Genomic DNA, 14,564 nt, shown 5'->3' with positions numbered 1-14,564 from the left:
CCCGTAATTCACACAGTAATTCTGCTGCCTGCTATAAAAATAGCCACATCTTCCCAGTGGATTAAGCTGTCTTGCACACCAGACTAGCCAGTCCGGACTTCTGCCAAATGCTATATTTATATTTCCAAACCAGAATCTGTTTCTAATACATTTTTATGGGGAGTTTTGACCCTTTATATTTATTGTTAATGAGCTTTCATCTCTATAATAGCCTTTCATCCCAAAGGATCCTGAAGAGTAATTGTAATAACTGGACACACAAAACATACACAGAAATCAATTTACCCGCCATTGAAATGTAGCCACCACTGGAGGGGCTGGGAATAAGCGAGTTTTTAGCAGAAACCTGGGCAGTGCTGCTGTGCTGTTCCCCTTTGAGTGACAGGGTGAGCCAATTACCTGGGCTGGCTGCTGTGCAGACGAGCAGGGTTCACCCACAGGCCCGCAAAGCTGCTTGCAGAGAAGGTATTTAGCGACTGCGAGGGTTTGGGAGCTTGGCTGTCCAAGGGCCACCGATAGCTGCGCACTTACCCAGCTGGGAGATGGTGCTGGCGGAGCCCCCAGCACCGTCCCCACAGACACCCCGTGCCACCACAGTGTTCAGACAGCGTCCGGAAAGCTTCTGGGAGAAACCGGCATCGTTGCTGGGCATCACTCCCTTTGCCGCAGCTGACAGTACCTCCCTTGGACTTGTGCTGTGTTGCTGCTTAAAGCACGCTGCTGGCATGGACCTGCGGGCGGTGAGGAGAGCTGCGCTGGCTTAGCATCAGCTTGGCTCTTTTTCACCCCTGGGACTGGGAAGGTTTAGATTCCCCTTGGTCGTCTGTGCTGGCCTTCAGCAAGCTGTGCCAATGGAGGAGGGCAGGGGACAGTAAGCAGTAGTGTCACCATCAATCACCTATCGCCATGGGGAAGCCTCAGCCCTTGTCTAAAACGCCGCTGTCCAAGTGGTGTAAATATTAACAGCTGCCTCAGTTTGCAGCGTTTTCATTACTGCTCACACCAGTGCTGCTCACGCTTTGTATCATCTGCAAGGGAAGCCATGGGGCATCTTATTTAAAACCCCCCTGTGCTAACAGGGATCGCCAACAGCTGCAGCAGCCCCTTCAAGCAGCCAGGAGCCCTGGGCGGAGGGAAGCGATGCACACCCTGGCAGCGAGCTCAGGCTCAGGCAATGCCATGTCAAAGCGGGGCAGGGCACTGGCCATGCCAGGACGAACTGTGCAACCGGCTGCAAAGAGGCTCTGCCCATCCACCGTCTGCCCACTGCAGGACAAAAGCACTAATCCTGCCCAGCATTTCCCAGTGACGAGCAGTTCAGGCATAATGAATGCCGCTGCATTTGTCATCTTCCTGTACTCCAACTTGCTGTGGATTATTCTCCATGATGGAGCAACCCACAACCCATCAAGTGACACATCATCCACCCCCAACAAGTAAAGAAACATTCTCAATCAAAAGGATTTTACCTTTTTTGCCCCTCTAAGGGCAGCAGTTCAGGTGAGAAGGGGAGCTGAGTACCAGAGATCCCTGCCTCTGCTGGGCACTCATCCAGTACTCTCAGCGTGATCCCTTCAACACCCCTGCCACTGCTGGCATTTTAAAAAGGCAAAGGCAAAAGAGACAGAAGAGCCTTCCCTTCCCCCGTCCCCTCCCGTAAGTCATTTTCTCTGGCCTACTTTACAGGAACTGAAAATCTATTAGAGGAATAGCTTAATCCGGTTTGACTGTAATAATTAGGGTGCTTTAAAAAAACCCTGACTAATCGTATAAAATGTGATTGTAGACAGTTCAGTGCATGACCCTTACACTTATCGCTTGAGGTATTATTACAAACCAGAAACAGCTGGCAAGCACTGAGGAGGATAAAGGGGAAAAAAAAATCACATGCCAAGGGACATGGACTGTTCCTTCACTAATCCTGTAACAGAGGCACTGGCAGCGCCTTGAGCTGTCTTTCTAGCGCAGATCCAAAGCATGAGGTGACCTCCAAGACCTTGGACAGACACCTCAGATTTTGCCAACAGTGCACCCTGCCAGCTGCAGGGTCCGACCATCGGCACCTCCTTTTCTCACACGGCTTTTGTGGGCAGTCCAAGAGGATTTGAACTGCGGTGGAGCGATTCCCCTTGGGGCGCGCTGCTGTCAGCAGATGTTTGTAGCAACAATGGGCAGCTTTTCCAAAACAAGACAGTCTGTATTAGTCAAGCAGGATATAGTGCTTTAGGGTCATTGGGTTATGACAGGAAAGCAATGCTTCCATGTCTTGGCTGGCAGCAATCTCTTTTTCTCTTGCTCTCTATATTTCTCAAGCCCCAGCAGCCACAATTTATTTCTTCCCTCCCTTCCCAAGCCTAGGCTGGGGGCAGCTGAGCTCCCATCTCGGCATCACCACACCTTTAGTAAGGCTGTTTTTTTCCACATGTTCTGGCAGTGATTCCACAGGACTGCTGCCTGTTCAGGATGCCCTGGTCCCCGCAATCACCAGCTCAATCATGTGCTGACACCTCTTGTTCATCCCGTCCTACCACTCCAGCCAGGACAAACTGTCCAGGCACCCACCTCCTGCATGACCATCTCAGAAGAGAAATCAACTCTTCCAGTCTCAATGGCCATTGGTAGAGAATTCAAAATCTGTGCCTGCTGCAGGAAAAGATGCCCAAAGGGACTCATGCTTCAGCAGGGTCAGTCACAGAGGTTGGCCATCACACAAATGTTGGGAGAAGCACAGGGAAGTCTCTTGTTTGTCAGTACCATTCAGAGCTGAGACTGAGCCCTCACCAAGTCCCCAGAAACACTGCAGAGCCAGTCAGGAGCACCAGACTTCAGAGAGAGACGACAGCCAGGATGAGACTGTACTATCGCCAATATGCTACTTTAATCAGCATTTAAAACGTATGATCAACCTTGAGGAAGGCTGAAGAAGACTGCAATAAGATGTACTACAATTTCAATTTACTCTCTCTCTGTTACTGTGATTAAATTATGTCGTTGATCTTGGAAGCTCTACTGCAGCTTGTACAAACACCATAATAACAACATTCACAGTAATGGAACTTGCAGCTGGAGTTGGGTTGTTTGGTTTCCTTTGCTCTCCCATGAGTCTTCCTTGGGTCTTTTTTCCCATTCTGCTCCACATAGATTTTGATCTTTATTAAATACTAATGGTTACCCCCACTGACTCACTTATCTAATAATAGCTAGAACCTTTTAATTCAAATTATATGATTCCTGGGTTTTTTAGATTAAAGTAAACATATGGTTAGAGTATTACTGGGAGAGTGGCACTAGAAATACCACAGTCAATTTAACATGTGACTCAATTCTGCAAAGCACGCTGAATCCTTTTAATACATTTCACAAATACTCAGTGGTGACTTCTAACACCAGAGTGGTTTCTGTCCTACAGCAGCTCAGTTTCACAACTCTGAATACACTTTTTTTGGAAGGAAAGCCATCCACAGGGTTTTAGAGAACATTCTTTAGCCTCTGGGAATAAGCCAATTTAATGCCAGGGTATCATTCCATTTCAAGGAGTTGAAGGAATTGAGGAAACACAATCTGCTTTCTGAACAATGTGAGATGAATATACTTGTGGTTTCATTAGAAACCAAGCTGCAGAGTTTGGATACAGAGCTCAACTTTTTCAAAGTTCAGCTCTTGGTGGCTCTTGGTTTGTCAGCTGCATTTCCCTGCAGCGCTCTTTTTGTAAGGGCCCTTCTGAAGGAGCCTGCTCCAGCACAGACGGACACTTGCACTGCAAGTAGATGGCAAAGGAGACATTGCTGCCTGCCAAAGTTTCTATCACTCATGGGTCTTAAAACGGGAAGGGAGAGGAGGATGCTCCATAAAGTCAAGAATCACGAGTAGAAAATATCTCCACTTGCTTTGAAGATCACCTCAGCTTTAATTACTATTTCTCTATTTGCTACTGAAAAAACAGCAGGAGCATAGGGAACAAACCCCCAGGGATTAAAGAGGAAAACAGCAGGCTCTGAAAACACCTCCTGAAAGGCAGAGTCGCCTCGGGTCCTGGGCAAAGGTGCAGTCTCCACTGCAGCCACACTCGCAGCACCAGGCACACATGCACACATTGCCACCCACCACAGCACGAGTCACAAAAAAAACCCGCCGCAGCCAGAGACACTCAGTCACATCTAGCTTTATTTTAATCCCGTCAGAAAAGTTCAAGAATTACACCAAAAAATACTTCAGTCTCTGCTACCTACTGACAAAAAATACACCACAAAATTATAAACTGTTCAGTGGTTTGCTGGAGTTTTGATTGTTTGGGGAGGGTGGTGGTTTGTACATTTTGAGTGAGAAATGAATTTACAGGTGGAAGGGGGAGGAAGGATAGGAAATCAGACAATGGCATTTGGCACTACATTTTTAGCTACACTATACAGTTATTTATCATGATGCCTGTTAGGACTGAGGAGTTCTGCCCCCATTTACACCCTCTAGTGTCTATGTATGCAAAATGGAGGACAAAACTGCCCAATGCAGGGGAAGAAGGGGCCAGTTCCTAATTTCCATCCCAGTCTAGCCATAAATCTGATAAAGCAGCCTTAGTCAAATGTGAATCTTGTCCTTGCTGTGCACTCTGCTCCTGCCTCCGCTATCAAGTGGCAGAGCTGCTCTGCAGCAATGGGGCAAGCAGCAGCTCTGAAGAAAGAGAATCCTTTTCTTAAAATCCCACCAGTCTGCACTAATTGCACACGCCTTTTGTGGGGAGAGGATGTTTTACATTGGTCAGGACTGGATTAAGCTTGAGGTCTGGTCTGTGTTTGCAAGCAGATTTGATGGGACCCCTGTACTCTGAGAGCATGCTACGGCCATCCCTCTCTAATTACCTAGAATGACATTAAATACTGAAGAATCTGAAGTTGAAGGAGGGAAGCAGGAGCATCCCATTTCATGGGCAAGGGAAAATTAGGGGCTGAAAAGCTAAAGGCTCAATACTGTTCTGTTCTATCACCAATCCTGTGAGGCTCCCCAATTTATAATGTCATTTCTTTGTCTCCCAGTGACTCTCTGGAGAGAGGTCCCAAAGGACGAAGCCTCATGTAACCTGCCAATGGTCACACAGGAAATCTGTGCCAGCAGCAGAAATAAAGCCCTTCATACCCACATAGCAACCAGGATTTCAGGCTCAGAGCCCAGCCAAGATCACCAGCACAGTGGAGGCTCCTTGGGAATGCCTGGGTCTTGCTGGATTCACTTAGGCCACTGTGCAGGGAGGGGTGTGTGTGTGTTTGCACGTGTGTATGTTCAAGGAAGGAGAGGATGCCTGCATTTTTCTATCAGCAAATGAACACTGATGCTAGATTCAGTTTGACAGCAAAATATCCCTCCTTTGGCAAACTAAACAACATCACAATGTCTTCTACCCCTTCTCTTGAAAGGATTTCAGCTGTTCCTTCACTGCATGTTAAGCCTCTGTCACAGCTTTCCAGCAATGATAAAACTTCGCGGGATTCTCTTTGCTGCTTTTATCCTTTCTGGCTGTTAATCTAATTTGCTTTTTTTGTTTTTTAATTTCTTTTTCTAACAAATAGTTAAGCAATGATTTAAAAATATTTTTACATTGTAAGGTACAGTCAACATCAAACATGCCTTTGTACAAGAGCTCGACTCGGTTACAAATCAACAAGAACAATGCACGAAAAGAAATATCCATTAAGATGACTCCTGCACTTGGGTTTTATTTACTCCTGTTGTGCTGCTAGCACAGCACCCTCAGCTAGAGCAATGCGGTATAGACCTGGTGTTGTCCCCCCACCCTCCCACTTTGCCCATCACCACTTGTTAATTTTAATGACCTTCTGTCTTGGCAGCCTTGGCTTCGTGGTTTACCGATCCTGAAGACAGCCAGGGTGATACGGCGCGGGAGCTGGTCTGCTTGGCCATGCTGTAGTGGCTGATGACGGTGTAGAACCTGCCCCGGGAGTTGGAATCCTGTGCAGAGTAGTACGCGTCCAGTGAGGCCGGGATGCACCGCTTGTGCTGGGAAGGGGGAGGAAGCAAGAGAGGTAAAGAGTGGCCCTACCAGACTCAGGCTCTCGATTTAAAAATCCCAGGGTTAGCTGTTCGCAAGGATGACGTTTGTCTCAGACTGGCTGCAGTGAGAGCATCTGCTGCACGGCCCCGACTGCCTTTCAGCACCAAGGGAATGCACAAAGTTTAGAGTCGGGCAGCAGCCTTCAAAACCTGTTGCTACTGGCAACCCTGACTGCAGGCTGATTTCATCTGTGGATGGGAAACGGGGACTGCAAAATGACGGCCTGACTGGTTTGGTACAGTATTGGCACGCACAGAGACCGAGGCCCCTTGCTGGAGTCCCAGCAGGGCTGGCTGAGCGGCTCTTATCACGTGTTGGACTGAAAGCTCTGTAGAGCGAAGTCCAGAATTAATCCTCAGACAAGCAGAGGACAGGCAGAGGCAGAGTAAGCTGCTTACGTGCTGCTCTGTTACAGCGCTGTGTTCTCTCTGACCTAGAGGATGACCACCTCGGTCAGGGATGGGAGGAAGCCAGCCCTTGTCAGATCTTCCTGGCTGTGCAGACACTGCCATGCACCTCCGCTGCGCTACTGCGGACACTTGTGTGCTAAGAACTGCTCTGTGAAAACAAATCGCTTTGCCACAGCTGTAAAAGAGCAATCAAATGGTAACAAACACCGGACTGGTTGGTGTTCACCAGTCAGAGTAGCACCAAGGACACAAAGGGACCCAGGTACAATTATTATTAAATCATGAGATACCCCAACGCCCAGTTCAATGTGACTAGCTGAATTCTGAGCCCAAAACCTTTAATCTTTTCAGAAGTTCAGGTTTGGATCTGATTCTGAAATTCATGACTCCATCTTAACTTCATTTTTATATCACCTATGAGGATAATTCTCAATGACCAATACACCAACTTGCATACTCTATTTTCCAGTCCACAGACTACCCCCAGTGTGGTCAAGACTCCTGTGAGTTTATGAGTTTATTCACAGTAAGGAGTCAGTGAACTGTTTTGGAAGTTGGTGGGTTTTTTTTAAATCTCAACAAACCAAGCAGCTAGCTCTCTGTGAATATTCAATAAAAAACCACTGAGTTTTATATTGGTTTTACATGGTTTTGTTCTTGATAGAGGCCCAAAACCACCTAAAAATTAACTACATGGGCAAACTTGGATTTCTTTCACAAAGGATGCATTTGCCAGCGCTCTGGGGGTTTATTTTGCATTAAAATGTGTACCAGTAAACCTCAGTCACTTGAGCACGTGGGAAGCAAACACAGGATTCCAGCTGCAATAAATCCATTCACAAATCTAAGGGATTGTTCCTGAACATCTGTCTGTAGTGTTCAGCAAATGCTGACCCCAACAATTATCGTGTAACAGTAGCTGATGGAGGCAGATGCAAGTCCACATTTCCCATAACTTTTCCCATTGCAACACATTCTTGCCAAATGTTGCGTTTGGCCTGGTCAAAGCAGCAGACCAGGCTGTAACCGTGTACTCAATTAGTGTCTATCATTAGCTCAGGCAATTCATCCGTCTGAAGTTTCTTACCTTATAAACAAATCCATCTGGGCAACTGTGGTCGTAAGTAAAGGCTTTGTATACCACAAGAAACACTATGCAGGCAAGGAATGCAAGAGCCAGACTTATGAGAATAGTGACCTACAAAAGAGGGATAATGTTACTCTACAAATGTTAAAATGGCATATGAGCAACCTCATAATTAAATGACTTATAGTAACAGCCATCCTAACAGACTGCAGTCTTCACTCCACTGTGCAGTACTTAACTAAGCATAGTAATTGAATGAATGCTAGATCCAATAGCCCTGAATTCTCACATCATTTCCATCCCCCACAGACCTTCAGGAGTGCACATTCTTCTGCTTAATCCCTTGCAAGTGCATGGGTTTTGCTGAGGCTTTTGGTGTTCTTGGTGGCTTTGTTCCCATGCTCTCAGCTGTGCAACCAGCAGCTTCATCTGCTGGCCCAGCAGGATCCGCCAGCAGGCAGAGTCCACATTTGGGATCTAATCTGCGCAGATAAGCTGCCGTATAACCATGGTGAGAGCCCACTTTTCTGACAGCAGAGGTAGGTGAGCAGGTAGGAAGAATGAAGCCTTTGTAGCACACATCTCTTTGTGCCTTCTGGGTGGTGCCACAGGGCTAAGTTGTGCCTCACTCTGCAGAAGGGAGGGCAGGAGAAAGGGACTCCTTCTCTATTTATCAAAGCTGTAAAAGCAGAATACTCTGACAACTGACAAAGCCCAGCACTGTGTCCTCCATAGCACCGAGCAAGGGTCCCAATGCACTCTCATTCTCCTCTTCCCCAGAGCTTTCTTGGTCCCAGCTGGTAATTTCACAAATGCAGCATAAATGGCTCTGGACTTCTACTGCCTAACTTGCAGCACCCCATCCTGTGAGACTGCTGTCTCACACTGATCTGGATTGACGTGAAAAAAATAGCGTAATCCCTGGGGCTCCAGTGTTACCATGAAAACTAGAGTTCCTAATCAAATGGACTCACTCACAGAAATGATGGGGGTGGGAAGAGCAGTAGGGGAAACATATAAAGCTTTTGCACAGCCAGCAGTGTGGGGAGGGAGCTGCGGCAGCTCCCTGGCTTGCTCTGGCTCCCTGGGACTGAACACCAGCAGCAGGCGCGCAGGGTGTTTGCCTGCATGGGGAAGGGGCTGCAATGTTCCTGTGCTCACTGAGCCTGTGTGAGAGCTCACACTCAAGTTCCTACAGCAAAGGGCTGAGATCAGGCATGGGTTAGCAGGAGGGAGAGTGATCAATGAGGCTTTTTCCTACCCACAACCTCAGTCTGTTTGCTTCTGAATACCACTTTCCCATCACGGCACCAGAAGCTGAGTGAATTTCCCCTGGTCACATCAAAAGCCACTCACTGAGTGACCTGCAGTGGTAGGACGTGCCAGGGGCTGTCTGCCTGACCTTGGCTAATGCCCCTGACTGCGGGCATGCTACCACCATACACAGCATGTGCTCACCCTCCAAAATGCGCCCCAGTCCCAATTTTGGGGCTGCATGTACCTGTGCTAAAGGCAGTTATTACCATTTACTGCCCTAGCACGGAAGAGCCACATTTTTTTCAGCTCCATCTAGTCATTCAGGGTTCATCTGCCCTTCTGTTGCTACAGTTGTCAAAATCCTCTTTATTTTCTTGTACGGGTGTTCAAGGAAACTGAATAGTAGGTACAGGCAGAAGCTGTTCCTTAACTAATGTACACTAATTGCTTAATATGGGTTCACACTGAACTTTGCTCCAATTCTCTCCTTCAGTCATCGCAGCAGCTGTAATTCTGAGAACCTGTATGATACGAAATCCCTGCACAGACTCAAAGGGGTCACTGTAATTGCTTGCAGTGCAGGAAAAGACTTCTCACCCTCATCAATCCTGCAGAAAGATGCACTGCCTGGTGAGATGTATTCCTGCATTGCACACAGCACAACGGGACTATTACTCAGAGAAGCTAAAGCAGCCCTGGCAATGCCACCTGCAATGCTGGGAGATCCAGAGCTACGATTTCAGTGGCTGTTTTAAGACAGAAAGAAAGAGTGAAGGTAAATCTGCATGTATGGTGTTAAATCTGACCCAGTACATTCACTTCAAAACTCAAGAAAGAGAGAGGCGTGGAGACTATTTCTAGCAGGAGAGATTTGTAAGTTCATTGTTAAATCAGAATATTTTAGAATAAAAAGTAAAAAGTAAGAAGATTGAAGCTAACAGGCTTTTCCAGTGCTGAATGGTTCACTGAAGCCCTAACCCGCCCTTTAGAATAACTGCTCATATTAACCTCCTCCTTGGGGCCTAATCTGCTGCAAAATGGGTCAATTAAGCAAAAGGCAGCGCAGAGGGAGAAGCACTCACTGCTGGATCTCATCAGGGAACACGCGTAAGAGAGTCCTGGTGTGCCGCCAGGGGAGCTGGTAGAGAAGGAGTGCAGCTGTATGAACTGCACTGGTCTGACCAAGAAAATACGGGCTCCACCTCCTCTCCAGCAAAGCACGCCTGCCTGCAAGTCTGACCGGAAATATTTCAGTCCAGTTTTGCGGTAGCCCATGGGGAACCTGGGAAACCCACATCCCTTTTCATAGTGCTGAAGGAAGAAGTCTCAGCTGGATTCAAGGGAGATGGAAATGGAACTTGCCATGATTTCAGCCCCAAAGAGAAGTCATATTACACTTGAAAAAGATGTTGAAGTGTCACTTTCAATAAATACAGTCAAAAGGAGAGACTTCTGGATTAAGTATGCCAACGTCGTCTACTTTTTCTAGGAAAGCTCTATCACAACCCAGCTCTGGCAGGGCAGTGTGGAAGAGCACTTTCCCCTGTAGAGTAAATGCCCATCAACTCTTCCCCATTTCAAAAAGGAGCACTTTAATCCTGGTACCTCCTCCAATAACAAATTACATAGAAATACAGAGATGACAAAGACACAAGTCCCTTTTGAGGTCAGTTTGAAGGCACTAAAGCAAGACGTACATCTTGCTCTACCAAAGCCAATGCAAGAGAGCAGCCCTGGCTAGAAATTCAGAGAATAAGAAATGCTCAGTTCTCCAGTTTCATTTCTCTGTCCTAAATACGATGTGCAGTGAAAAAAAGAAATCTTGCTTAGGTTAACCTGAAGGAACAAACTTGTGCTCAGGGCAAAGGAAGAGACAAATAGCAATGAAATTACATCAAATGCCACCTGGGAACGTGTATCTCTCATTCCTGAACAATAAGCAGCTGCTCATCCTCTGGCTTTCTTTAGTGAATACAATCTTCATCACCAGGGACAGCAAGAGCTGCACACTGGCAGGATGCACACACCCTGCACACACAATTCCTCCTGCCCCAGTGTCTACCCCCTTCCTTTCTCCTCCTCCGCATCCCTGTTTCCTCCATCCCAGAGGGATCCCTCAGGGCTGACTGCACCCGGAGAAGAGGCTGTGAAAGGGGAATATCCCTGAACTGTCAGACGTCTCCTTCACCCAGAATGACTCTGTGTCTGCCTTCTCCAAGAGCTGCCACCAAAGTTGCTTTGAAGGTTTCTCATTCAGAGCCACTAAAAATGGCCAAGCTCTTCTTTAGCCTTCAGGAAAAGAACTGAGCTGTCTGCGGCCAGAATGAATGTCTCTTCTTTTGTTAAACCCCACGTACATGCACAGCCTATGGAAATGACCATTAGTAAAGTGATCTGACTGGTTCCTTCCCTCTTGTCTGCCCACTGAGCCCCTAAAAATAATGAATTCCCCTTTGCTCTGTCACTCTGCCATGGCAAAGTGCTGACGCTCAGTTCACTACTCCCCAGGAGCAGGTCCCTCTGCTGAGCTGTCCCCTCCCTCCAGGCCGTAATTGAGCCCATGCTGGCCTCCCTCCTGCAGTTTTATGCACTTGCAAAATCGCAGTGTGACACAGTATTACACATGATGATACATCGTGTAAAATTGCTCTGGGATGAAATGTCACATAAGATGTTAAAACCCAGAGGAAAGGGAAGAAAAATCCACCCCTAGATATTTTGCAATGCCAGAGCCAAGATCCACCTCTCTAGCTCTTCCAGAGCATACAAAGCTTCATTAACATTCAAACACCAAAAAATCACAGAGCTGCAATACTTGATAAACCTCCACTTTTTTATGATTAACATGAACCTTGGCAGTCTCTAAGCAATATAAACACTCACAGAGGGGAAATAAAATTTAGCGAGCAGATAAAACCTGCAAGTGCTGCAGGCATGAATCTGTCACGTGTGACTCCTCGAGTGGGTAAAGGAAGGGGGGTATATGTCCACCCCTTCCCCAAAGTCTTACATGATTCCCAAAGGTTCCCTTAAGAGGGAATCGTTACCACACCAAAAAACTCCTCACCCTCCACAGAACATGGAAAGAGGCCCTTAACACCCATGACTGATGTCAGCTCCCCATCAACAGCACACTTGGGTGAGTTTCTCCCCACCTTTCCCACAGATGAAGAACATGTTCACAACAGCACGGATAAAACCAAAGATACATCCTCATCAGGCAACAGGACATTAAGTTGCCACTAGGTTTATCTCCAGTGAGATGATACCTAATTGCAGTGGTGTTTCAGTATTAACTGGCCTTCATGCTGTCCATCGAAGCATCCTTCCAGCTCTCTTTGATTTCAACAGCTGCCCGTGATTGTTTAAATCAAAAATTCCGTTTTTCCCTCTCCAGCTACAATGAAAAGCCTTATTTAAAAGCAAACCAGAGAACAATGCCACATCCAAACAGCAGGGCATTCTTTTAATAGCCACTTCCATTGCAACAGTTCTACATTTTTATTCCTTATTGCAAAAAATTTCTAGTTTATGCGCCCTTACTTTTCAGAGAGGGTGAACACCCTTCACTCCCCATGGAAGTCAAGAGCTAGGAGCTTCTGGTCCCTCCAAAGATCGAGCCTTAGGGCTTTGACAGTAATATCGATAACCTGCTGAGCTGCCACCTGCACTGGGCTGGTGCTGACCAACCCAAACCAGTGAGGTATTTCGGTGCCTTAGAGTCCTGGGAAACCTGAACGCTCTGGACATACCTGGGGAGGAAAGGAAGCAAGGAAAGGCAGATCCTGAACAGAACGTGATGGGAATGCTGCTGCAGAGCAGATATTCATAGGGAAGGATTTCCAGGCAGTGGAGGTGGGGAAAGGGTCCGTCAGCAGACGGTGGTTCCCTCAGATTTGGGCACCGTTTGAACTGAGTTGACAAATATTCCTTTTCCCCGTGGGGACTGGATGCAGACAGCTCTCTGTTAGCATTTGGCACCCAACCTGCACTGGTGAGTTGTGGGGGTGTGGTTTTGTTCCCACTTAAGCCAAGTACTACTTGCATTAGCAGCTGAAGGAATATAACTTGTAATCATGGCCCTGGTGTCAGGGCTTGGTCTTTATGTTTTGTTCACAGGCTCTGCAGATGGTGTCACACACTGCGAGGACTCCGCATAAAAAAGGTCCAAAAAAAAGTGGATAGAGAGAGAAAATAACATAGGCATTCAAATGCAAGCCACCTCTCAGCAAAACACAGAAGACGACATCCTACAAAACTGTGAAGCAACACCTTTTGAAGTACTACAGGGTTGTTTTTTCTAACCCAAACCACAATTATTCTATGTAATTAATCACAATTAATCTAACAAAATTACTCTGTACAATATGGTCGGCAGAAGGAGCTCAGTAAGATTCCAAAAATATTAGACATTCATATGGAGAGGCTGCACATGGCTTGAAGTAGGGCTCAATAAAACAAAAGGCACTTCCCTCATCAAGTTCTCGTATTTTATGGCATGAAGCAGCCATTCAGACCCAGATCCACAAAGGCAGTCAGGTGTCTCAATCTCCTTCAGTCTCCTACAGGACAGGAATGTCTACTCCTAACATCAGTAGGCACTGATGGGTCATTACAATGACTTTCAGCTGACCCGGTACAGCACTGCAACCCTTGTGCTCCACAACTAAAGCTCATTCCCACCACTGCTCATACTCAGGTAGCAGCTTTATCATCTGCTGGCTAAACTTCATTTGGAAAATCACCTTCTTGGGGGGTTAAAACAGCTGCATTCAGTCCAGCTTTGGAGGAACTCAGCAAGAACCGCCTGCTGTTTCTGGACAAGGCACAAACCCCAGGTGCCCATGCTTTTGAAATCACCCCGTATTTGCCACCTAAGTGGAGCGATTCTCAGAGTGCAAACAGATGATGCGATTTCTATCAATCTGTCTAAAGAAAACAGCACAGAATATCTCTTCCGTGCTCATGCAACTCTTGCGAGCGGCCAGCAGGCAGGGATTTCATCAGCGTGGGTGCACTTCTTAGATATCAAGCGTGATTTTTTTTCTAAACCTGGCAAATAAATGTTTGACTCTGATCACCTTTTCCACTGCTCAGAGCGGGCAATATATAAGCTCATATACGCTCAAAATAGGAGTATGGCCAAGAAGATGCCACAACCAGGAAAAGCATTGCTGTCTATAAAAAGCCAGCCAGACAAGCAGCACCCAGAGAAGCGTTAATGCTGTGTGCTACTGTGAAGGAGATCAGTTTAATTCCCAGGTAAAGATCACTTACCATGGAAAAATCCCAAAAAAATTCTGCACAGCTTTCCTAGTCTTAGCAGCTGTAACAGGAATAAGGGACTTCAGAAGCCTCTGTCCATTCCTGCACTGCAGTCTCACCCTCTTCACACTTGGGTTTTTCAGAAAGGATGCCACTGACAATGCTGTACCTGGTTCTCCAAGTTACCTTCAGTGTTGCTGAGCATTAGAAAATTTTGTGACCTTTAGTAGGCAACTCAGTAGAATAAATTAACTTTAATTTTCTCTTTGTAGAAGAAGGAAGACTCTGAATGAGGCAAAATTTATTATAAACACAATCGGCAGAAATTCTTTTCATAGAAGGGCATAAGAGCTACGCTTGGATAGGCAACAAGGGTCTTTCCATAGCTACACCTGGAAACCTATCAATCCACTGACAACCTAGACAACTTGCATGCAAGAAAAAAATTATCACAAAATCATCAGGGCCAGTCCCAGAGGTT

General features: G+C 46.6%; 1 protein-coding gene across 2 annotated transcripts in view; it reads right to left on the bottom strand.

The window, feature by feature from the left end:
- Positions 1-5,312: 5,312 nt before the first annotated feature.
- LOC104538774 (neuron-specific protein family member 2) overlaps positions 5,313-14,564 on the bottom strand; it is a 35,855-nt gene continuing 26,603 nt past the window's right edge. The window contains exons 3-4 of one of the 2 annotated variants that reach the window (XM_010182101.1): positions 7,562-7,672; positions 5,313-6,009 (exon numbers count right to left, since the gene is read on the bottom strand). In XM_010182101.1, coding sequence (XP_010180403.1) covers positions 5,818-6,009; positions 7,562-7,672 — 303 coding nt within the window. In that variant the 3' untranslated portion in view covers positions 5,313-5,817. The remainder of the gene's footprint in view (positions 6,010-7,561; positions 7,673-14,564) is intronic. The other variant, XM_010182100.1, reaches the window with a different exon arrangement.

This window comes from Mesitornis unicolor, unplaced genomic scaffold (assembly GCF_000695765.1).
Source record: "Mesitornis unicolor isolate BGI_N332 unplaced genomic scaffold, ASM69576v1 scaffold32933, whole genome shotgun sequence".
Classification (NCBI taxonomy): domain Eukaryota; kingdom Metazoa; phylum Chordata; class Aves; order Mesitornithiformes; family Mesitornithidae; genus Mesitornis; species Mesitornis unicolor.
This window is presented reverse-complemented; position numbering and strand designations above follow the sequence as displayed.